General features: G+C 37.8%; 1 protein-coding gene across 1 annotated transcript in view; it reads right to left on the bottom strand.

The window, feature by feature from the left end:
• Positions 1–19998, bottom strand: part of FGF12 (fibroblast growth factor 12) — a 366369-nt gene extending 346371 nt beyond the window's left edge. Inside the window, exon 1 of the mRNA XM_044670883.1 lies at positions 19908–19998. Within this exon, the coding sequence (XP_044526818.1) occupies positions 19908–19998 (91 nt within the window). The remainder of the gene's footprint in view (positions 1–19907) is intronic.
• Positions 19999–21734: the final 1736 nt, after the last annotated feature.

Below are 21734 nucleotides of genomic sequence, written 5' to 3'. Positions count from 1 at the left end.
CAAGGTCATTCAGGTATAGGGGATAAGGGCAGGATTTGAACCCATATCTTCTGTCTCCAGAGATAACTCTCTTGATCCCTCTGAAATCAGTACTGCCAATCATACTCTCATCCTTGATACTCTCTTCTTTCAAGATTGCTATGACACTGTTTTCTCCTGGTTCTCCTACCTCTTACTTTTTTGTTTCCTTTGCTGGACCTTTAACTACCTCACAACTATGAATCATGGATGTTCCCCAAGTCTTTGTCCTGAGACCTAGTCTTCTCACTCTACACTATTTCACCTGGCTACCTCATCAATGACCATGGTTATTCTTCTCCATATACTCTAGGATCCAATAATATTTACTTCCTCACTCTTGCTTGAACTAGACATGTATCTCCCAGCTCTAAGCATTTTCAGCCTTTCCTCATTTCCTCCTCCAAGCTTCCCTGACATCCTTTGATTTGAAGCGAAAATTCTACTTTCTGTAAGAAATTTCCCAGTCCTTCTAAATCTCTTCTCTGAGACACATGACTCAGAGAAACACACACACACACACACACACACACACACACACACACACACACACACACACAAATTGGATATAATTGTATTCATGTTGTGTCCACACTAGACTATAAGCTCTGAGAGCAAGGATTCTTCATTTTTTTGAGAGTTTATGTTTTCCTTTCCTTTTTATTCCCATCACACAGCCCAGTACTTGTGGTGCATATGAGATGCTTAATTAATTGATTGACTGACAGACTCTTTCCTTTGCACCAGAGATTCCTCTTTAGAAATGAAAATGTTTGCTGCTAACCAATGTTATTTCCAGTCTAATAAGAGGATATGACTGAATAGATTGCAACACAGGAGCTGCAAGTTTCCATTCCTCAGGAGTGTGTTATAAAACATTAATTACATATTATGGGAGCAACTAGTGGCCAAGACTGTCAAATGGACAGGCTGCCACTGGAGAGTGACCAGGGCCATTGTTCACTGAACTTGTTCTTTTCATTCACTGCAGTGCATAAAGCTTTTTATGATTTTATCATTTCTTTCCTACCATGAAGATGGCCTTGGGGACTAACATTTCTCCAGCCTGTTAGAAAGCACTGAGCCAGAAATAAACTGCCAAGGTTTGATGTGAGTTTTAGTTATAGGATAGAGTCTTGGAGTATAGAATACTCAATGGCATAAAGAGGGGAAAAGACAAAAAACCAAACAAAACAAAAATCTGGGGATTGAAATGACCAAACCTTCCTTTGGAATAAATACATTTTCTCTGTGGGTTGAGAGATAAACAACTCAGTTTTCCTAGTCTACTTTAACCTTTTGATCTCCCACCAAGTCTGTCTAATCACTACATTTAAGTAACATCCCTTATTGTTCTCCTTTCTATCAAAAACTCCCAACTTCAAGGTCAATTAGCCAATTTGTCTTCTATGAAAAGACCAACTTATTCTACCTTCTGGAGCACTCAGGTTTCCTATAGTCTTAATAAAGAGGAGGATTGAAGATCCAGAAATAATCTAGATTGTTGGATCTGCCTTAGGAAATGCCTTTGGAATCAAATCAGATGAATACATGTAGCACCCTTTCATGCCTGCAATTTATTGTTTTTCTTGTATGATCATTTCAGTTCTGTCTGACTCTTTGCAACCCCATTTGGAGTTTTCTTTATAAAGATACTGGAGTCATTTACTATTTCTTTCTCCAGCTCACTTTTACAGATGAGGAAACTGAGGCTAAGAGGGTTAAATGGCCTGCCCAGGAATGCAAGAGTAAATGTCTCAGTATTTGAACTCAGGTCTTCCTGACTATAGGTAGAGTGTCTATCCACTGTACCACCTAACTGCCCTCATGCCTCCAACAGAATAACTAAAATCAGTTAGAGCCTAACCTGACTGGAATTGCAGTTTAATTAGAGTGTCAAGGTCTTTTTCAACTCCCAATTTTGTGATTCTCTAAATCCTTTCGAGAAATGACATGGTTTCAGGGTGGATTCCTTTGACTCTTGAAAGTTACAAGATCAGAGCAATTAAATCTTATTATTTTCTTCACCTCTTAAGTTATCAGAATTCCTCCTTCCTCCCAAGGAATTCATCTTGGTAGTTGAATCAAAACTGAATAGTCTACAGAAAAATCAATGGATAAGATGCATGCTGGGTACAAGCAGGTTGCAACCTGTAACCAATGGTAAACTGTGAGATAGAGAAAACGGAATTAAGCAATATAGTCAAAGAAACATATGATTTGTAAAATAAAGGGTGGTCATGTAGTGAGAGATAGCAGGTAAAACAGCTTGAGTTCTTCACAAGTATTTTCTCAGTGTGAGGTAATAATGAAGAAGTTCTCTGGGAAATTGGCTGGACTGACCTGAGCAAATCTGGGGGAGGATATAGACAAGAAAGCCATATGGCTCACAGAGAGCCTGGTCTACATTGTTGGAGTACAGTCATATTGAATAGATCACAGATCCATGGGCTTATCTTAGTACTAAGATATTAATGCCATCATACCCAAGATTCTATTAAAAGTCAGTATTACATTTTCCCCATGTTCTTGGAATTTCTTAATTTTACTGGGGCAGAAATTACTGATGTATTGAAGTGATTGTTGGAATTAGCTAGATAAATTCAACTGATAACAATCAATACATAATTTTAAATAACTCCCTCTTTGTCCCAATATAATGATAAAGTTGAGTTCCTCGTAGAAGAATTTAAAGTCCCTGGAATTTCCTTCAAGAAAAGGAATAAAACATATGATTCTTGCTATTCAAACCTCTATCTATTGTCTTGAGTCAATTCATTTTCATTTCCAAATTATGAAACAACAAAATTTACAGAAACAATGCTCATAGAGAATCTCAAAGTCACTTAGTACCATGAAAACAGTGTAAATATGACCCATAGAATGGAATTGATGTGGAAGAAGACATGAGCCAGAAGAAGGAGGCTTGTTATCTCTTTCTCATCAGATTAGTAGAATGAGGGTCTGCAAGTTTGTGATAATTGTCCTGTCCTTAAAATGCCAGGATCTCAGGTCTGGTTGAGGACAACCGATAGTCTCTGTGTATTAGTATTTTATCTTCATCCAATAGCTAATACATTTGTGAACAACTCATCTGTCATTCTAGTCTGCCTCAGAAGCTAGTCATGTCAGTGTCTCAGCCAGGTAGGACACATAATTTCCCATTCCCTATTCCCTGTGGAAGCTCTGCCATGACAAATAAAGAATTTGATGAATATCTCTCCACCTCAACTAGAAGATTCATTAAAATGAGAATTGTGCCTTGTGATAAAAACTCATAATAAAGAAAACATGATCTGTTCTTGAAGTGGCAATAAAGGATACATCAGTCTCTTTTTTTCCTTTAGTGTTCCGACATAGTGGGTATAAGTAGTGACCTTATAGGGAGGCCCAAACAGGAAGTAGGTCAGATGGTCAAATATGGATTGTTGTGAACCATGTCATTGGAGAAGACACCAAATCAATATCACAGGGCCATTAATGGAGTAGAGAATCAGAATATTAAAGGAGATCACGGTACCAGAGTGATTGGCCATTCATTCATCCATTTGTTTGGTTTTTTTAGCTAGATAGTATTTTTATGATTCTGTAAAGCTTACAAACAATTAGCAAATATGATCTCATTTTATCTTCACAACAGCCTTGGGAAAAAGGTTTTATTATCTCCTATTTTACAGCTGAAGAAATTGAGTCAGACAGATGTCAAGTGACTTGGCCAAGGTCATCTAGATAGCAAATGTCTGAGATTGAATTTGAATTCTAATTTTCCTGGTTCTAAGTGTGGTGCCTTATCCATTTACCTCCCTCTTGCCTCTTTATGGCATATGGTATACTGATACATGCTATATTGACCAATATATGTTATACTGTGAATTTGTTCATATTTCCCCTCTCATCTCTTATGTGGTATGTTAGAATGTCTCATGTGTCATGTCAAATGAAATATCTTTAAATCAGCTGTTTATTTTGCCACTAGTGTTTCCTTCTCTGTCCCCTCCCAAACCCCTCCCAGCATCTGATCTCATTCCCAGTCCTGTTGTTATGAGTCAGAAAGCCAAGACTCAAATTTCAGTTCTACAACTAGTTGGCCATGTAACTTTGGATATATTATTTAGTATTTCTAAGCCACTTTCCTCATATGTAAAACAAGACCGATAAACTGCCCATGATGGGGTGTGAGAATTCTTTGAAATAGTAAGGTGCTTAACCAATGCTTATAGGATTTAGAGTTGGAAAGGACGTTTGGACTCATCTAAACCTTTTTATTCTACAGATCATATAACTCAGTCTCACAAGGGAAGTGACTTGGCTTGCCCAAGGTAACAGTCATAGTAAGTAGCAAAGTGAGACAGGACCAAGAATGTGTCTGATACCACTACAATTCTGACCTACAATCATTTTTAAAGTTATGATTGCATTCTATTGAATAGAGACAACTGAACAATATTCAAAGTTAATCCTAAATAAGACCCAAACCTTAATTAAGTATTAAAAGCCAACCCATATTCTCTTGTGATTCTTGGAACAGAGACACAACTAACAATCTCACCCTATACAATATGTGTGTGATACCATGTTGGCAGCTATCCAGTATTTATTTGTTGTAGAAACAAGCGCCTACAAAAGGTGATTCATGACTCTGTATGATGTGGGATTTAATCATTCCCTCTGTGTGCTTAAGATTTACATGAACAATTAAACCTGATTAGTTTCATATATCCTGACTTAATTTATTAAGATAAATACTGGACCCTGTGGGTTCAAAGCCTTTTCTTCTTTGGGAGGACTGAGGTAGATGTGAAATGTTATGATTGCTCTTGAGTCTTTTTGAGAGAGCAGACTGTTTTCAGACAAAAGAAAGGAGCCTGAGTAAACTGGTTCAGGTGACTTTGAAATTGGAGCTGATCTGAGGTTATTGGATATATTCCTTGTTCCTTCCAAGTACTTTCTTTCATTTTCATTACAAGATTCTAAAAGGATTTATTCCTTACAGTCCACCTGAAAATCGTACCTACTCATTTAGGAGAGAACCTGAGAATGAGGGATCTTGACCCGCTGACACCACTCTAGCAGGGTAGATTTGCTTTGAAAAAGGAATGTGTTTAGCACAACAACAGAAAGAGAAATTAATATGAAGAGATGATATTTTAGAGGGTTTTGAGGTTGTCAAAGAAATTTGTAAAAATGATATTTATTTCTTAAGAAAAATTCCTGAGGTGGATTCTATGATTTTTGTTTTACAGATGAGGAAAATTAAATGACTTGCTCACAGTCAAATAGCTCCCAAAGTTTAATTCTCTTCTTTCAGTTTTTTTTCAATACTCTACTTCCTCTCAAAAATATCCTATCTCATTTTGATCCCCTTTGGAACACCCCCACAAAGTGTTTTCTGAGTTAAAGCCATAGTACAAAGAACTTAGGTTTCTCCACAAAATCCAGAGACGTTCTGCTCTAGCAGTAGAATCAATGTCTACAAAGAAGGAGAAAAAAAACTCCCATGGTGCTTATCAGCTCTACAGTTAACTATCAATGCCATTGAACTTCTCTCTTCTAGTCATCTTAAAACTATACAATATTGATTATGATACATTCCATCAGATAAAAGCTTACTGGCACTTTAGAGTTGTCCAACCGTGCCCAGTACAATGCCTTTAAATAGAAGGAAGTTAATAAATTCTGGTTGAATGAATAATCAACTCCTCTAGTTTTTATCAGAAGAAATCTGCAGAGTACCAGCTTCTGAGTGCACAATAGAATGGAAGCTCATTAAAGAAAAGACCCCAAGAGAATTTGAATTTCCAGAAATTAGCAAAATGGTTGGACTGTTGTAGGTGTTCAATGTTTATTTGCTGGTTTGACTTGAATTGGACTGAATACTAGTCTATAGTTGGGCCCAGGTTTATTTTAAAGGATCAAAAACAATGACTTGCCTTGATGACAAGTTTTTCCCCCTACTATATAATTGAGACTGTTTCTAATTCGAGTAGTTTAAAGAAAAATTGCGTTAACACTTGTGCTTCTCATTTAAGTTTTCAAATGCAAAACAGGCTTGTTCCTCTTTCCAGTATACTCACTCCAAATGGTGGTGAAAAAGAAGTCAAAGTCTGTTGCTGTGGAAGCCAGAAGAAATATATTACAAAGGATACCCACAACTGGGACAATTGCTTTCCAAAGGGAATTTTGTAAATTACTTTTTATATTTGAATATATCTGCACCTACACAGAGACCTCCTTGCTCCTGTTTCTTCACCTCTTCTAGATCTCATCATCATTGCCACTGATTTGAATTGTGGGAAGTGTAAATACCAATTTGTCTTATTCTAGAAAAAGCCTTTCCTGACTCCTCCTGGGGCGATACGTGGCTCAGCTCTAGGTCAGCCATCCCTGTCATGGTCCCAGTTGGGATTGGTTGTGATTCCTCCACTCCAGGGAACTATGATGAGCAATTTGGAACATTCATGAGAGGAAAAAATTACAAATGAGTCAAGCTTTTGGAAAATATGTATCTATATAAAAGATGCTGATTCCTTCTAGTCGTACAAAATGGTGCATGAAAAACTTCAGTCTGACCACCATTTTTCTATGTTCTCCATTACCTTTACTCCAAGGAAGCTAATACAATCCATACATGAGTGATTACTAGAACATAACTGACAAGTGGTCATGGAACCTCTGCTTGAAGACCTCCAGTGAGGTAGAATGTAATGAAAATGGAAACAAAAAAGACATTATCTATCTAGCTATCTATATCTGTTCACATAATGGTGCCTTCTATGGTGTGAGGAAGTGAGGGATGGATGAGATATTTGGAAATAAATTATCTTTAAAAAGTTCATCTTTGATGTATTTACTTGTTCTCTTTTCAGATATACATGCTAAATTTAATTCTTTATGAAGTTTGATGGTTCACAAAACATTATTATATACTTTTTATTATCAGAATCTCTCCCCAAATCCTAGAAAAAATTATCATCTCTATTTTATAGATATAGAAATGTAAGCTCAATAAATTGAAGTGACTGGCTTAAGGCCATGTACATAAAAAATGACAGAGTCAGGACTCAGTAAGTCAGTCAAAAATATTTCTTGTGCCACTCAAGTGTGGTACAAACTATTCCAAATGTTGGAGATGCGATTACAAAACTGAACCAGTGCCTTCCCTTGAGGAAATCAATTGCATTCTAATGGGCAGGCCAAATGGAAGTCTTTCTGACTCAAACAAGATGATGAGGTATGTACTGAACACAAGAATTTTGTGTTTGTTGTTAGATAGTAAATGCTCAATAAATCCTTTTTGACTGATAAATGACTTACTTTAGTGGAAAACCTAGCAAGGAAGTATAACAGTGAGACATAGTAAAGGCGGTAATTTTTTTAAACACTCTCATCTTCTGGCTTAGAATCAATACCATGTATTGGTTCCTAGGCAGAAGAGTGGTAAGGGCCAAGCAATGGGGGATGGGAAGGTAAATGACTTGCTTAGAGTGACACAGATAAAAAGGACCTCCCATTTCTAGGTCTGGCTGTAAATCCACTGAGCCACTTAGCTGCCCCCACTTAAAGTAATATTCATGCTAAAGAATCAATGCAGGGAGAAGTGATACCAAGAGCTAACATCTACAGTATACTTCTGGATATAGAGTCTTATCTAGAGTACAGCCTAAATAAAGACATGGAGGCCCATTGGTAGTTTAGTTATGAAGTGATATATTCAGAAAAGTGGCTCAACCATTGGCCAACAAGTTGAGAATCAGAGGTGAACCCAAGTCCCCTGACTATACATCTAGCCCTCTTTTCATTGCACAAACTGCTTCCTTCAGTGGTTTCTAGAATGTATCTTAATTTATTAATCAATAAAAGCCACAGCCCTGATGGATTAGTAAAACATCCACTCCTGAGGAAACATTCTGACTTTTTGCTTCAAAAGGGTGAAATCTCTGAGGACATTGGCGCTCTATGTCATGACAGGACTGTCACTGTCAGGGACAGATGAAAATCTGTATGGACCATGACTATGATCCCATATGGAAATTCATTTTTCAATTCTTTCAATTTTGGGTAAGCAGTTACATAGAGAAGACTGTAATAAGAAACCAAAAACTACCCCCACCCACCCACAAACAAGATGCATTTGTTGCCACTACATTTTATTTAAAGCCTATTTAATAACATTCCAGCTGGCTCCATTGAAGCAACACCATAGGCAATCAATCGGATGCCAACTTAGAGGAGATCATTTCTATAAACAGTAACAAGGAGAGAGTGTCAGGCGGTCCTAGAAGCTGATGGCAGCAGCAACAAGAAATGGACATTTCTGTAAGCCACGGTATCAGATACTGGGAGAGCAACCACACAGTATCATTCAGAATGCCATGCCTTCACATTTTCTTTATGCAAGTCAGTGTTATTCATTTGTGCTTTCCATTCCAAATGAATAAAAAATTATTTTTTTCAGATTGTGAAAAGACCAATCAAGAAGACATTAGCCATGATTGTTCATGTGTCTTCTTGACCATCTTTAAGAAATCTAAAGGTGAAATACCCACGTGTCAAGGTTATCTTTGATAAGAACAAAAGATAGACAGGAAGGATTTTTAATGAATTATTCTCTATGCTAGGCTAAATATGCATGAAATATTGCATCCTCTAACTTGGTGGCTTTGTACAAGCCTAACCCTCCCCCAACCTCATATTCCTTTTCTCTACTCCTTGACATCTCTCACTTCAAACCTCAGCTCAAGCATGTGAGCTCAAATCTCAAGATCAAGCACATGAGCTGGGCCCTTCTCCACTTATATAGTAGTTACTACTCTCTGTACTTACTGTTAAAGTAGCATCTTCCTTAAACAATGGCATTGTATGTGTGTGTGTGTGTGTGTGTGTGTGTGTGTGTCCATACACATATACACACAATGGATAGGTAGATACACATATTGTCCAAAATGTTTGAGTTGAGAGCCATACTGTACTCTTCCTGTTTCAGACCCCATTAAAATATTGAGATCAAAGTAGAGTGCATATTTTAGAAATGTTATAATGATGTTCATCCAGAAGAGATTTCTTGGGAAGGTGAGGGGACAAGAAGCCACACTCTCCAAGGATCCACTGAATGGATAAAGAATGTCCAGATTGGAGGAGGAAAGACTTGGAAATTTCATGATTGCTGTTTTCATGTGTCAAAGGTAATGGACTTATTCTATCTCTACCCTAATAATCCATATCCTCATTTGTCTTTCCTCTTCTTTCACTCTGTTATATAGAATATTTAAGAGCGATACCAAGAGGAACTTCCTAACAGCAAGGAGTGTGCAAAAATGGAATGGGCTACCTCCGGAGTTTGGGGGTTTCCTGGCCATGGATGAGATCTTCAAGGTCTTCAATGTTCGTATGGTCCCTTGTCAGGTATGTTATAGAGAATATTATATAAACTTGGAATAATTAGATGCTGCTGATATTCCTATCCCATGCTTCTGGGTTGTATTGGGAACACCCATATTTAAAGAGCCAGTTTGTTTCTTTGTATTGTTTCATAATACTTTCTTTGGGTGTGCCAACCTCAGAGAAAAAGTTCCATTCTGAAGAAAAAGAAATTTATAGGAAGCCCCAGGAAAGTAGAGTATAAATAGGGCGAGGTAAGGTTGTTAACTTCTTTTTGATACTTCTAATCTTTGGGGATAAACTCTGAAAGTCTTGGTGATGAATCCTTAAAAGTGGAGCTGTACTACCAGGTTGAGATTATGTTGCTTCCTCAATATCTCTTGTCTTATCACTAGCACACTCTGTAAGCACAAACCTGGTCCTATTTTAAAGCAAAATGGGGATATGAGATTTTCCCCTCCATTCAGAAAGTCTGCAAGAGGGGTGAAAATAACTTCATCTCTGTTTCACAAAGGTAGACAAACCATTTCATTCAAAAAGCTAAATGGTCAAAACTTATTATCCAACATCAAGATAAGAAGAAATAAGTAATTACCATCCTTAAGGACTTTTCATTCTACCTACAGCTTTGAACCAGTGTGCTCAAAGTCCCTGGAAGCATCAATGGGCATTCATATTTTAGTAATGAAAGTAATAACATATCCATTTAAGAGATATAAAGATAAGAAAAATTAAATGCCAGACCCAGGGCATCCACTATAGGAGAAAATTCTCAATAGGAGAAATAATAACAACATGTAGTGGTCCCATTCTCTGCTCTACTGGTCAAAATCATATTAACAATGAATGACATTTACTTAGTGTTCTAAAGTTTTAAAAGAACTCCACATTGCCTAATTTCATCTTCATAGAAATCTTTTGCACTAATTATTACAACCTTTATTATCCCTGTTTTACAGATAAGAAACTGAGGGTCAGAGAAGTTAACTGATTTCCCTATGGTCATATGACCTATATATATGAAGCAAGGTTCAGGAACAAACATTTAAACAATGCATGCTGTGTACCAGCCACATTGTTTGACACTCTTGATTCTAAATCCAATGCACTGTCCATTATACAGCACTCCCCCACCCCATTTATAAAAAAAATCCCAAGGAAATCTATTTTCTGTCCTCTACTTATTGACAAATCCCATTAAGGCAATGACTTCCAGGAGCATGCTCATCTATATGGTTCTGCTCATCTGAAACTGCAAATAATCAGTTCCTCATTCTAACCTCTTAAGTGACTGTTTCTTCATTCCTAACCAGTGATTCCCAAAGTGGGCTCCACCACCCCCTGATGGGTGTTGCAGTGATCCAGAGGGGCGGTGATAGCCACAGGTGTATTTATCTTTCCTATTACTCGCTATTAAAATTTTAAAAAAATTTATTCCCAGGGGGCTAAGTAATATTTTTTTCTGGAAAGGGGGCAATAGGCCAAAAAAGTTTGGAAACCACTGTTCATGACAAAAAGTTAAGTGCCATACAGCAAGAGGTGAGGAGAAGAGGAGTACCAGGGGTGGTTTAAAAGAAGCTTCAGGATGCTAAGCATCAAAGATTCTCTTATAATCTGATCAGATGAAGACATGGGGTAATTCAGGGTCACGATCCTACCAGCAAAATCAGAAAACTGGTACTTTATTGTAGTTCTACCACAGGGGCCTGAATGAGTTAATATGGTTCCAAATACCCAGTGTCTGTCACACAATGACCTTTCAAAAATGATAGCTGAATTTAGTTGGAATAGATTAGATTAGATGAACTTCCTTCACTTCTTAGTGTCTGGGTTTCCCCAAAATATAAAATGGGTGTGATGATACTAGCCTAGAGAGTCAAGATGAAGGATTTACCATAACAACAAGTGTCCACATAATCTTTATGGCTTGCAAAGCATACTGCTATATGTGTTCTCATTTAGTCCACAAAATTACTCTTTCAAGTAGGTGCCATAGTTAGATACAATTTACACATGAGTAAACTAAGTCCAGAGAAGTTAAAAGCCTTGCTAAGAGTCACACAGATGGAAATTTCAGAGTTGAGATATGAATCAAGATGTCTTCCATGAATCCATCACATGCCAGAATATATTTGATGTGCCAGACTTAATCCAAGGTTACGGAGCTTAATATATGAATATCATCTTTACCCTCTCCCATTTTATGCTAAACACTTTGAAAAGAGGTGTGTGCCCACAATGTATCCCAATCTTCATCTCCAAATTTCCCCTCAACTATTTCATAATATGACTTGAATTCAAGCTATCATTTATCTCAAAAGTCATTAATGATTTTATAATAGCTAAATTAAATGATCCCCCCCCTTTCTCATTATCCTTATATGGTTAGGAGCTGTCCAAAATATTAAAAATCTCTCCTTTCTGTAACTTAGGGACACACTGTTCTCCAGGCTCTTTATGCCTCTCATTGTAGCTTTGTTGCTTACATTACTAGCCTCTATTTTATTTTGTGCTCTTAATTTGGGTGCCCCAAAATGATTTGGTGTCAGTCTTCCTCTCTGCAATTGACGTTCTCTTCCTTACTCATCAAAAGCATTATCAGTGTTTCCACAATCACTTCTATAGAGATAACTCCCAAGAAATCAATTAATTAACAAGTATTGATTACATAACTGCTCTATACCAGACTCTGCTGGCTGCTGAGAATACAAATGAATTAAATAATTCGTACTCAGAATAAACATATCACCCTCTGGGGCAAATGCAAGGATTTGTATAGATATGTGTGCAGATTTATAGACACATATGTACACGCATATGATATTTTAAGGGAGAGAGGATTAGCAGTTGAAAAGATCAATGAAACTCTCAAATAGATAATAGTGCTTGAGCTGAAGTAAGTTAGGCAGTGTAGTGAATAATGGACTTGAACTGAGGAAAATCTGAATTTATATTTGGTTTCACATACTTAAGAGCTGTGAGCTTGGGCAAGTCAATTAAATACTCTGAGTATTAGTTTCTTCATCTGTAAAATTTGGATCCTAATAGCATCTATCTCCTAGAATCATTGTGAGGTTCAAATGAAATAGTGTATAACTCTTCACAAGTCTTAAGATGTTATATAAATTCTAGGTAACTATTATTGAAGAACTACATGGACTCTTTGGGGTAGAGGTAAGAAGATAATACATGGAAGGCATGGCAGATTGATGGTTTAAATGTATATGGACAGAGGATTGCGTGCTGTGTATAAGTAGCAGAGGAGATCATTGAGGGTAAGAAAATGAGTATTGTGCATCAAGGCTAGAAAGACAGCTTCAAGCGAGTTTGTGATGTGAAGGAAGGAAGGAAGAGAAGAAGGGAAGGAGGGAGGAAGGAAGACAGAGGGAAGAAGGGAGGAAGAAAGAGAGGGAGGGAAGAAGGGAGGCAGCAAGCCAGGAAGGAAGGAAGGAAAGAAGAGAGGAAGGATATAACATGGTTGAATTGCACTTATCTCTATTTGCAGTATATAGGACAGAATGAAGTGTAGAGAGTCTTAAGGAAGAGAAACCAATTAGAAGATTCTTTCAATACTCTGGGCTAAAGATATAAATCTCTGAACTAGGTAATAACTGTGGGAATAAAGAGATGATGTTGAATACAAAAGATATGGTCAAAGTTGAAATAGAACAAAATGACAATTAGATAATGGGTGGTAAAGATCACTGAGGAGTTAAGTATATGATATAGATGGGTTGCAACTAGAACTGGAAGGCTGGTTACACTGCTTACAGAAATAGATAAATTTGGAAGAAGAGTGGGTTTAGGGGAAATAATGAATTCAGTTTTAGATGTGTTTAGATTCAGAAGCCTCTGAGAGAGACAATTTAAAATGTCCAATGGGCAATTGGTGATGCAGGACCAAAACTCAAAGGATAGACTGAGAATGAGTGTGTATATATTGTTCAGTGAGTCATCTGCATAGAAATGAAAATCAAACTCATAGGATCTCAGGAGCAGATCCTAGAAGAAAGCTTTGAGTTATATCCATCGTCAGGAGGCATGATTTAGATGATGTCAACAAAGGAGACAAAGGAATGATCAGAGAGATTAGAGGAGATTCAGGATAGAAGATGAAAATATAGCAATGAAATAATATCTAGGAATAAAGCATGGGCAACATTACGAAATGCATATATCGAAAAGAATGAAGGGAAAAATACTATGGTATTTGGCAAATGTTATCATCAGTAATTTTGGAGAGGGAAGTTTCAGTTGATTTATAAGACTAGAAGCCAGATTGAAAAGGACTAAGTGGGTATGTAAAATGAAGAATATAATGTAGGCAACTTTCATAGTCTGAGAAAAGAAGGAGAGCTGCAGGAGGATCACTTAGATAGTGGAATTAGTGCATTACTTTATTTGTATTTATTTAAAGTCCTTCAAACTTTAAATGTTTGAAGGAAATAGGGGTGCAACAAAAATATAGGTTACAGTGGAAGAAATTGCAGATGGATAGTAATAAAAGACATTGAGTTTTCATTCTGATGGAAGACAGGAAGGGATGATGTCAAGTGATGTCAACTGCACACAAAGATTGAGTTTTGTAAGAAGAACTCTTTCATTGTCAGAGTCTGAAGTAAAGGATGAGAGAGCATATAGTGATGGCAAGAGGTATTTATATAAAGATAATTAGGAAATATGGAGCCATAGTTAACCAGTTTTATATTTTTTCCAACAAATTGAGAAGTATAGTACTCTACTAAGCATGAAGAAGAGGAGGGAGTGTGTAGAGTTTAGAGGAGTAAAAGGAAGATTTGGAATAGATTCTGAGGGGAATAACAAAAGAAATTAATTAAATGGGAATAAAGGAACTATCTTGCTGCAGTGAGGTACTGGTTGACATAGACAATATGAATTTACAATGTTCTCAGTCAGCATGGTTTCATGAGTTACTCCTGTTGTGCTCAGCAGCCCTTGAATAGGAGCAGGTTAAGTAAATGATATGAGTAATCCAGAGCTCTTATTACACAACCAATAATTTGAAAGGAAGGGATAATATAGAGTTAAAATAACTGACTATAAGATGAAAATTAGTATGGGAGGAAATCAAAGTCAGTGTATAGATAATATCTTTAAAAAGTAATGAGAAGTTGACATTTTGGAAATCTTGATGTCAGCGAAGGATAGGTTTAAGAGGAATGTGGCATAGAGACACAATAAAGTATATGGTAAGATACAGATATGTAAGAATTTCAAAATAATAAAATAAAATACTTGAGAGTAATGGTATGATCCAATGTAGAACCTTATCTATAGCTAAGGTTGAAATAAGGAAGAGATTATAGGATTTAAGGAGACTGAAGAATTGGATGTTTAGTTATTTTAAGAAAGTCTCTAAATAAATAATAAACTAATCCAACATAAGATCAGTGGAAGAGAGGATGAAGTTGGTGAGGCCAGTAAATAACTGACAACAGGAAGTGGATTGTGTAGAAACTATGACTGAGTGAGCATAAGAATATAAAACCCAGGGCTGAAGGTAGTAGGAGAGTATGGATTGACTATAGGAAGCAAGAGGGTTCTGATTCATCTCCTAGTTCTAGCATATTGAGGGTATGAAAGGAATTATTATCATTATTCAAAAGGATGCCCAGGAATGTATTGTTACTAGGGAGAAATGAAGATTAAGTAAGGGTTCTGATAACACCTCAGCAATTGAAAAGTGCAGGGTATGGACTTTCCACCCCTGATCTGTGCTGATTGCTTCTCCTTGGCTCACTGCTATGTGATATCAAATGTTGTGACAAGAGAATAATTATAGTTATATTTCATGACTTCCAAGGATAAAAGTAGAGAGTTGATGATGAATCTCCGAGACCCTACACAAAGTTTCTGAGGTTTTAGAAAGAAAATCCCACAAATCTGTACTAATTTGTCTCTGCCACTTTGCCTTCTTCTCTATTCCTACCCCAACGAGGACTCAAAAGCTATTCTACAAGGCCAGAATCTATGTGGGAGCATTGGCATGATGTCTACTAAAAGGTTTTTTAAAGATGATCAAAGTACCTAATATTAATTTTAACACACACACACATATGTATATATATATGTATATATATATATATATGATTTAGATCAATCTCTGCTGTGGTCAGTTCATAACCTCTATAATTAGTGTTACTTTATGTCAGATACATTTCTCTCCTAGGATTATTAAATTTTATATATTCCATCAGTATTAGATGAAGAACTTTAGAAAAATATTGTCTTCATTCAGTCATGTTCAACTCTTCATGACCCCATGGTTTAGCAAAGATTCTTAAATGGTTTGCTATTTCCTTCTCTGGATCATTTTCTAGATGAAGAAATGAAGCAAACAGAATTAAAGCTTACCTGGGGTCATACAGCTAACAATTGTCTGAAGTTAGATTTGAATTCAGGGTTTTCTGGCTCTACACCTGACATTCCTAGTTCTTCCATTAGAAAATTAGAAATATTCCATTCAGATCATATAAAAGAATAATTATGGGTGCTTTCTTCAACAGCACATATACTAAGAATAAAGACAGCATGTTTCTTCAGGGGGAAAGCACATGAGCTTGAAATTCATAAATCTAAGGTCTAGATGAGGTTTTAGTCCTATCTAACCTGAGTGATATGGCTCAGCTTTCTTGGCACCAAAGCCCTTAGTCATCTAGTTATTTTCACTATATCACATAAAAATGTGGCACAAGAACCTGTTGATCTCTTTGGATTGGTTAGAAAGTGGCCTGAGAATCTGAGTTGCCTGACTGCAAGATTAAATAGAAAAGTTTGAAAAAATATTAAAATCAAAAGACAATATTCATGATCTTGATTTTGGTCACTGAGTTAAAATTACATCCAATAACAGGCTGAATCCCATTGAAAGAATAAAGAATCTGAGGCCTTTGGCATCAAACATATTGAGGCAGAAGATGGCCCAACAAAGATAATGGATGGCCATCGCCAATCATCCCTCAGTAACATATCTCGAAGGAGCAGTATATATTTTTAATTAATTCTGAAGGGAATTGCACATATAAATCTCCTATGAATTGAAATAGAGAATAATTCTAGCATTTGAAGATCAATTAAGGTATAGAATGTGGGAGTAGAGAAAGAGACAATGGAGAAGGTATTTCTTGAAAGCACAACTTAAAGATTAGTTTGATATCTCAGCTTTTGATTTTCTGAAGGTAGTGGCTTTCCTGAAGTTTCTTTGAAGCCCCTATTCTATTAATGTACAATTTCTCCTCCACATTAGGATATAAGCTCCCTTAGAGAAAGGACTATTCTCATATTTTTTAATATTCCCAACACTTAGCACAGTGCTTACCACCTAGTGATTAACAAATGTTTTAATTATTATTTTATAGACATTTAAAGGTATAGTTTTAAAGGCAAATATATTGAAAACTCTAGTGATTAAAATTACTTTATTGCTATGTGGTCAGGATGTTGAATTTTCTCCTAATAATGTTTTCTCCTACTTAAGAAAAAAGATGCAGTATTACTAAACAGAAATACAGATGCATTCAGAAAACTGTTTTACAAGAAAATACTGAAAAAAATGAAGAGGAAAAAAAGTTTAATCCTATAGATTTGTCTAGAAAAAAAAAAGGAAAATGTTAAATAGCCTGAGGGAACACCATAAAATTTAACCTTCCTTGTTCTCTAACTTTTATTGACTTACTCCTAGTTCACTTAAATCTCATTATTTTTTCAAGAAGGTGGTGGGGGGAGGGGAAGAAGTATATTAATAGACTATTAATGTTTAATTACATGAAAGGACATATGAAACAGAAATGATTATTAGGGTCCCATTGATCTAATGATTGCAGGGAGAAAACTTAAAATGCTTATAGTTTCTTAAATTCTTACTGAATAAGTTTAAAGACCTCCAGGTTTCAGTTCCAACCAATGCTTTCAGTTTGTTGAGGAACTACAGGATGTCTTTCAACCCTCTACCACAGTAGTTTCCAATGGGTATAAGAGATGATTCCCATATAGATTTGTACCTATCTCCCTACATCAAAGTGTGAAATATTTTAAAATTTAAAAATGAAAGTCACTGTATTTAAAAAATATCCAAACACACAATCACAACAAAATCTTCCTTATTGTGCAGAAATGATAATTTAAAATCAGCTTTCATAAAGTTAATTGAATCTCAGAGTTCCAATACCTTGTAATGAATACCATGGTCTGATTATGCCACAGGTGGAATGAAAGTCCATGACTTATTTCATAGAAAGCTATGATTCTCAAGGAGTAGAAGTGAGGTGGAGAGTAGAACAAAGGTAAATAATACAGAAAAAGGCAAACAATAATAGATAAATATGATATGTGGGGAAAAGGTGTCTATTCCATAAAATTTTGTACAATATCTCCAATTTGGACCTGTTTTTATGTTTTTGTATGAGTAACTGGGTGACAAGTCTCTAATTTCTAAATTGAATTTAATATGACATTCCTTAGATATCCAGCAAATCTTGAGATTTCACAACCTGTTCCAAGGATAGCAACCACCTGATAACATAGAAAAGAACAAGATATCTTCATGTTTAAAAAATCCCAATGACTAATATTGAGATCTCATTATCATCATTTATTTAGAAGTCTATCTCAGCTCTTTCAAGGCTTTAAAATAATAAATTGTAAATGAAATACTTCACAATTTATCTTTTAATCCTAGCAACCTCAAACTATTTATGATACCCATATTTCAGAAAATTATTATATAAAATGCCTATGAACCCAAAATTGAAATTAATTTTTAAGGAATAAATCCATATACTTTTAAAAATCCACATATATTTAATAGTAACTCAGAGCACATAGTCATGCAAAAGGTATTGCATTTTTGTTTTAAAATTGTGTTTCTATAGGAGATTTTTAGGGGGGAAGGTGGAGTAGCATTCAGATAACCCACCAAACTCCTGAAATATTTAGTTTGTAATTCCACTGCTAGGTGTATGCTATCTCTAAAGGCTGATAAGAAACTTGGACTGAAGCTCTCAAACTACCATAGCAACACAGTTACCAAGAAGACTCATTCCATTCTAACATTCCACTGCTGGTTTGTAAAACAGAGTTAGAAATAAAAAAGGATGATTATACACTTTTTTCTTCTTCCATATGACCCTGATTTCAATGGTTTTTTACCAGTCCTGATTAAGTAAGAAATATTAACGTTACTTAATTAAAGAGAAATTCCCCCAAAACTCTCAATCATCTAAGATTGTAAAACTCTTATATTATTAGAAATGTATCTTTTTGTTGTTGTTCAGGACTTGTAAATTTTCATGATCTTGTGGATCACTTGTCCATGGGGTTTTCTTGGCAAAGAAACTGGAAAAAGAAAGTGATTTGCTATTTTCTTTGTCCAGTTTTATTTTTTTTTTTAATGCAAGCAGGGGTTACATGACTTGTAAGGTTAGTGTTAGCAAGTGTTTGAGGTCAGATATGAACTTTGTTCTTTCTGACCCCAGGCCCAGTGCTTTTATCCCCTACACTGCAGAGCAACTCCCAATATTCCTTAACTACATCTAAAAGGTGCTTGGATTTTGGGAAATGATGATTAAGAATATATATTAATTTTAATAAAATATCTATAAAAAAGAGAAAAGTTCCCCATCCCAGTGGAAGAAAGGAATGAAGAAAAAAAAGAAGGAAGGAAGGAAGGCAAGAAGGACATTTTAATATTATATTTCTTTTGCTTTTAAATAACAAGAAAACAATCAAAGGCTGAATTAATACTTTTTTTTTTAACACAAAGTGAACTGAGGAAGATTTCACTCAGAGTTTAGTTGTCTCAATGGCTTTCTTTAAAAATCGAAGTGCTATTGGAAAGATGCAGGAGGATGGGCGGTTGTGAGTTTTGCATGATCTAAGGGGAAAATCACTACTCAATTGTTTCAGTACTTCTGACAACGTCAGCAGGATTCATTATCTAGGAACCCAGAGCTTGCTCTCCCAGGCCAACCAGATTTGTTTTCCGGAGTATGCAGATACTCATAATTTTCCAGCCACCTTCCCCATTGTGCTTTCCCCTTGGTCTAAGTTGGTCTAAGTAAGCCACAAACTTCTAGTAGACAACCTACAGCTACTCAAAGGGGAAGACCCTGCTTACCTGGGAGTCCTCAAGGAGTGAGGAAGTGGGAGAGAAACCGCAGAGCCTGGCCCTTTAACCACCAAGTGAAAGACTGGAGGAGCCCAATTACTGGCTGAGCAAGAGCTAAGCTGGTCTAAAAACCTGGTGATGACTTCAGCGATCAAAAGGGGCAGCAGGGGCGGGGTGGGGAAAGGAGATGCGTTAATAATAAAAGGAAGGGGATGGAGGTCTCTTCACTTGGCCCAGTGAGTGACTGAAGGTTGGCAGAGACAGCATAAGTCTGTCCAGGTTCTCTTTCAGCCACGGATAAAGGAAGGGCCTGGGGGTGGGGGTGGGATGGGGGCAGGGAGAGCACCTGTGCCTTACAGGGCTGGGGGAGGGAGCATTTTCTCACCACTTGGGCTATTGCTGGATCTCAGGCTCCTTCCACAGAGACACTGCAGCATAAGCACTCCTTTCTTCAGGAAAAGCCCCAGAATCTTCATGGATCGAGTTTGTGTTTGGGGCTCTGGGACTCCCCTCCCTACCCGCCTCCGTTAAGCGTCCAACCAGAGCCCGGGCTCCCGGCGAGAGGAAGCGTCCACGCCCATGCTCCGCGACTCGCAGGATATAGGGAGTGGGCTCATTGATGGATCGGTCCGTTCGAAGGAGAGACTGAAGTCAAGAGGCCAGTCGCTCAAGGCCTGGGTCCAGATGGAACTGGCAAGGACGTTGGCAGGCCTGAACAGGGCCAGGGGATGTGCGGGGTGGGCTTCACTTAGTTCCCGGAGCCAGCAGCGAGATGATGGAACTGCAGCCGAAAAGACCACCACGCCCCAACTTGCAACAACAAGACACTTTGGGACTTTTCAAAGGAGCTAGTTTTCCCAGAGGTGGGCAGGGGGAGGATTGGGTCACGGATGTCACCTGGTTTGTATTCTTTCCCAAAGAAAAAGAAGCCCCTGCCCCCTACTGGGAAACAAGGCGAGTCTCTGTCCATAGGGACCGAGGCCACGAGGAGGAAGCTGTGACGCTCGCGTTCTCTCTCTCTCTCTCTCTCTCTCTCTCTCTCTCTCTCTCTCTCTCTCTCTCTCCTCACCTGCCCCCCTTTCCACTCTTTCTTGTCTCTGTCTTTATAAAACTCTTTCACTGGGTTTCTTTATCTTTCTGCTTCCTTTTCTCTCTCTTTTCTCTCTGTGTGTGTCTCTCTCTCTGTACGTCTTTCTCCTGCACATTCTCATTGATGTACTGTTATCTTCGGTGCACGGTGGGATGGGGACTACTCGTCCTGGTCGGAAACCGCTCAGCGGACTAGTTGCTGGAAGAGTGGGGTGGCCAGGAAGGTAGAGGGCACAGAAGTTTTTTGCATGCATGTGCATGTGGATCTTGGGGAGGGGGAAGTGACAGAAAGACCTGCTGAAGACAGGGAGGAGGTGGAGAAACACAGTGGTGAGAGGAGTTGCTGCGAGATTGGTAAGGGCCATTTAGAAAGTGTTTGAGAATGAGGTGAATGGGGGCGGGGGGAAGGATGGTGTACTATTTTCCCCGGAGCTTTTTCTCCTATGAACATGTTATGAGCGGGATGAGAGGGAGATGGGATAACTCAGGACCACCTTGCATCTTGCTTTCCTGCTCGACTCCACCTTTCACCACAAAGGAGCAAAGTGTGGGTATAGGTAGGGGGAGGTCCATACAATCAGGGGTGAGGAGTAGAGCCTTGAAAAGGATGGAAGTAGTACGTGCGTGAGGAGACCCATAGGAACTCTCAGTCTCTCTCTGTCTCTCTCTGTCTCTCTCTCTCTCTCTCTCTCTCTCTCTCTCTCTCTCTCTCTCTCTCTCTCTCTCCCTCTCCCTCTCCTCTCTGTCTCTCTCCCCCTCTCCCCAGCACCACCACCTCGTTTCTGTATGTAAAGTCGAAAGTTATCAGAAAAAAAAAATCTCCTTTTCTGTTCCTTCCTTGTCGCAGGCTCTACTCTCACACCAGTCACAGGACTTGTTCAGCTCACCACCACCACCCCGAAACTTGTTAAATGCTTGTGTGGCAGGCAGAGGACGCGCTCTCCCCACAGTATTTCCTCTGAAACTCTGCGCTCCACCCCACCCTATAACCTCGTCACCCACAAACACTTCCGGGAATCTAAGCCAGGAAATATCCGGACCCAGGCTAAGGGAATATTCTCTAGATTTGGTTTGCTCTTGCTAGTTCTACAGGCTGAAACTGTGGGAGCTTTCCTTGGTCCTG

The sequence above is a fragment of the Gracilinanus agilis genome, chromosome 3, assembly GCF_016433145.1.
Source record: "Gracilinanus agilis isolate LMUSP501 chromosome 3, AgileGrace, whole genome shotgun sequence".
In the NCBI taxonomy this organism is placed as follows: Eukaryota; Metazoa; Chordata; class Mammalia; order Didelphimorphia; family Didelphidae; genus Gracilinanus; species Gracilinanus agilis.
This window is presented reverse-complemented; position numbering and strand designations above follow the sequence as displayed.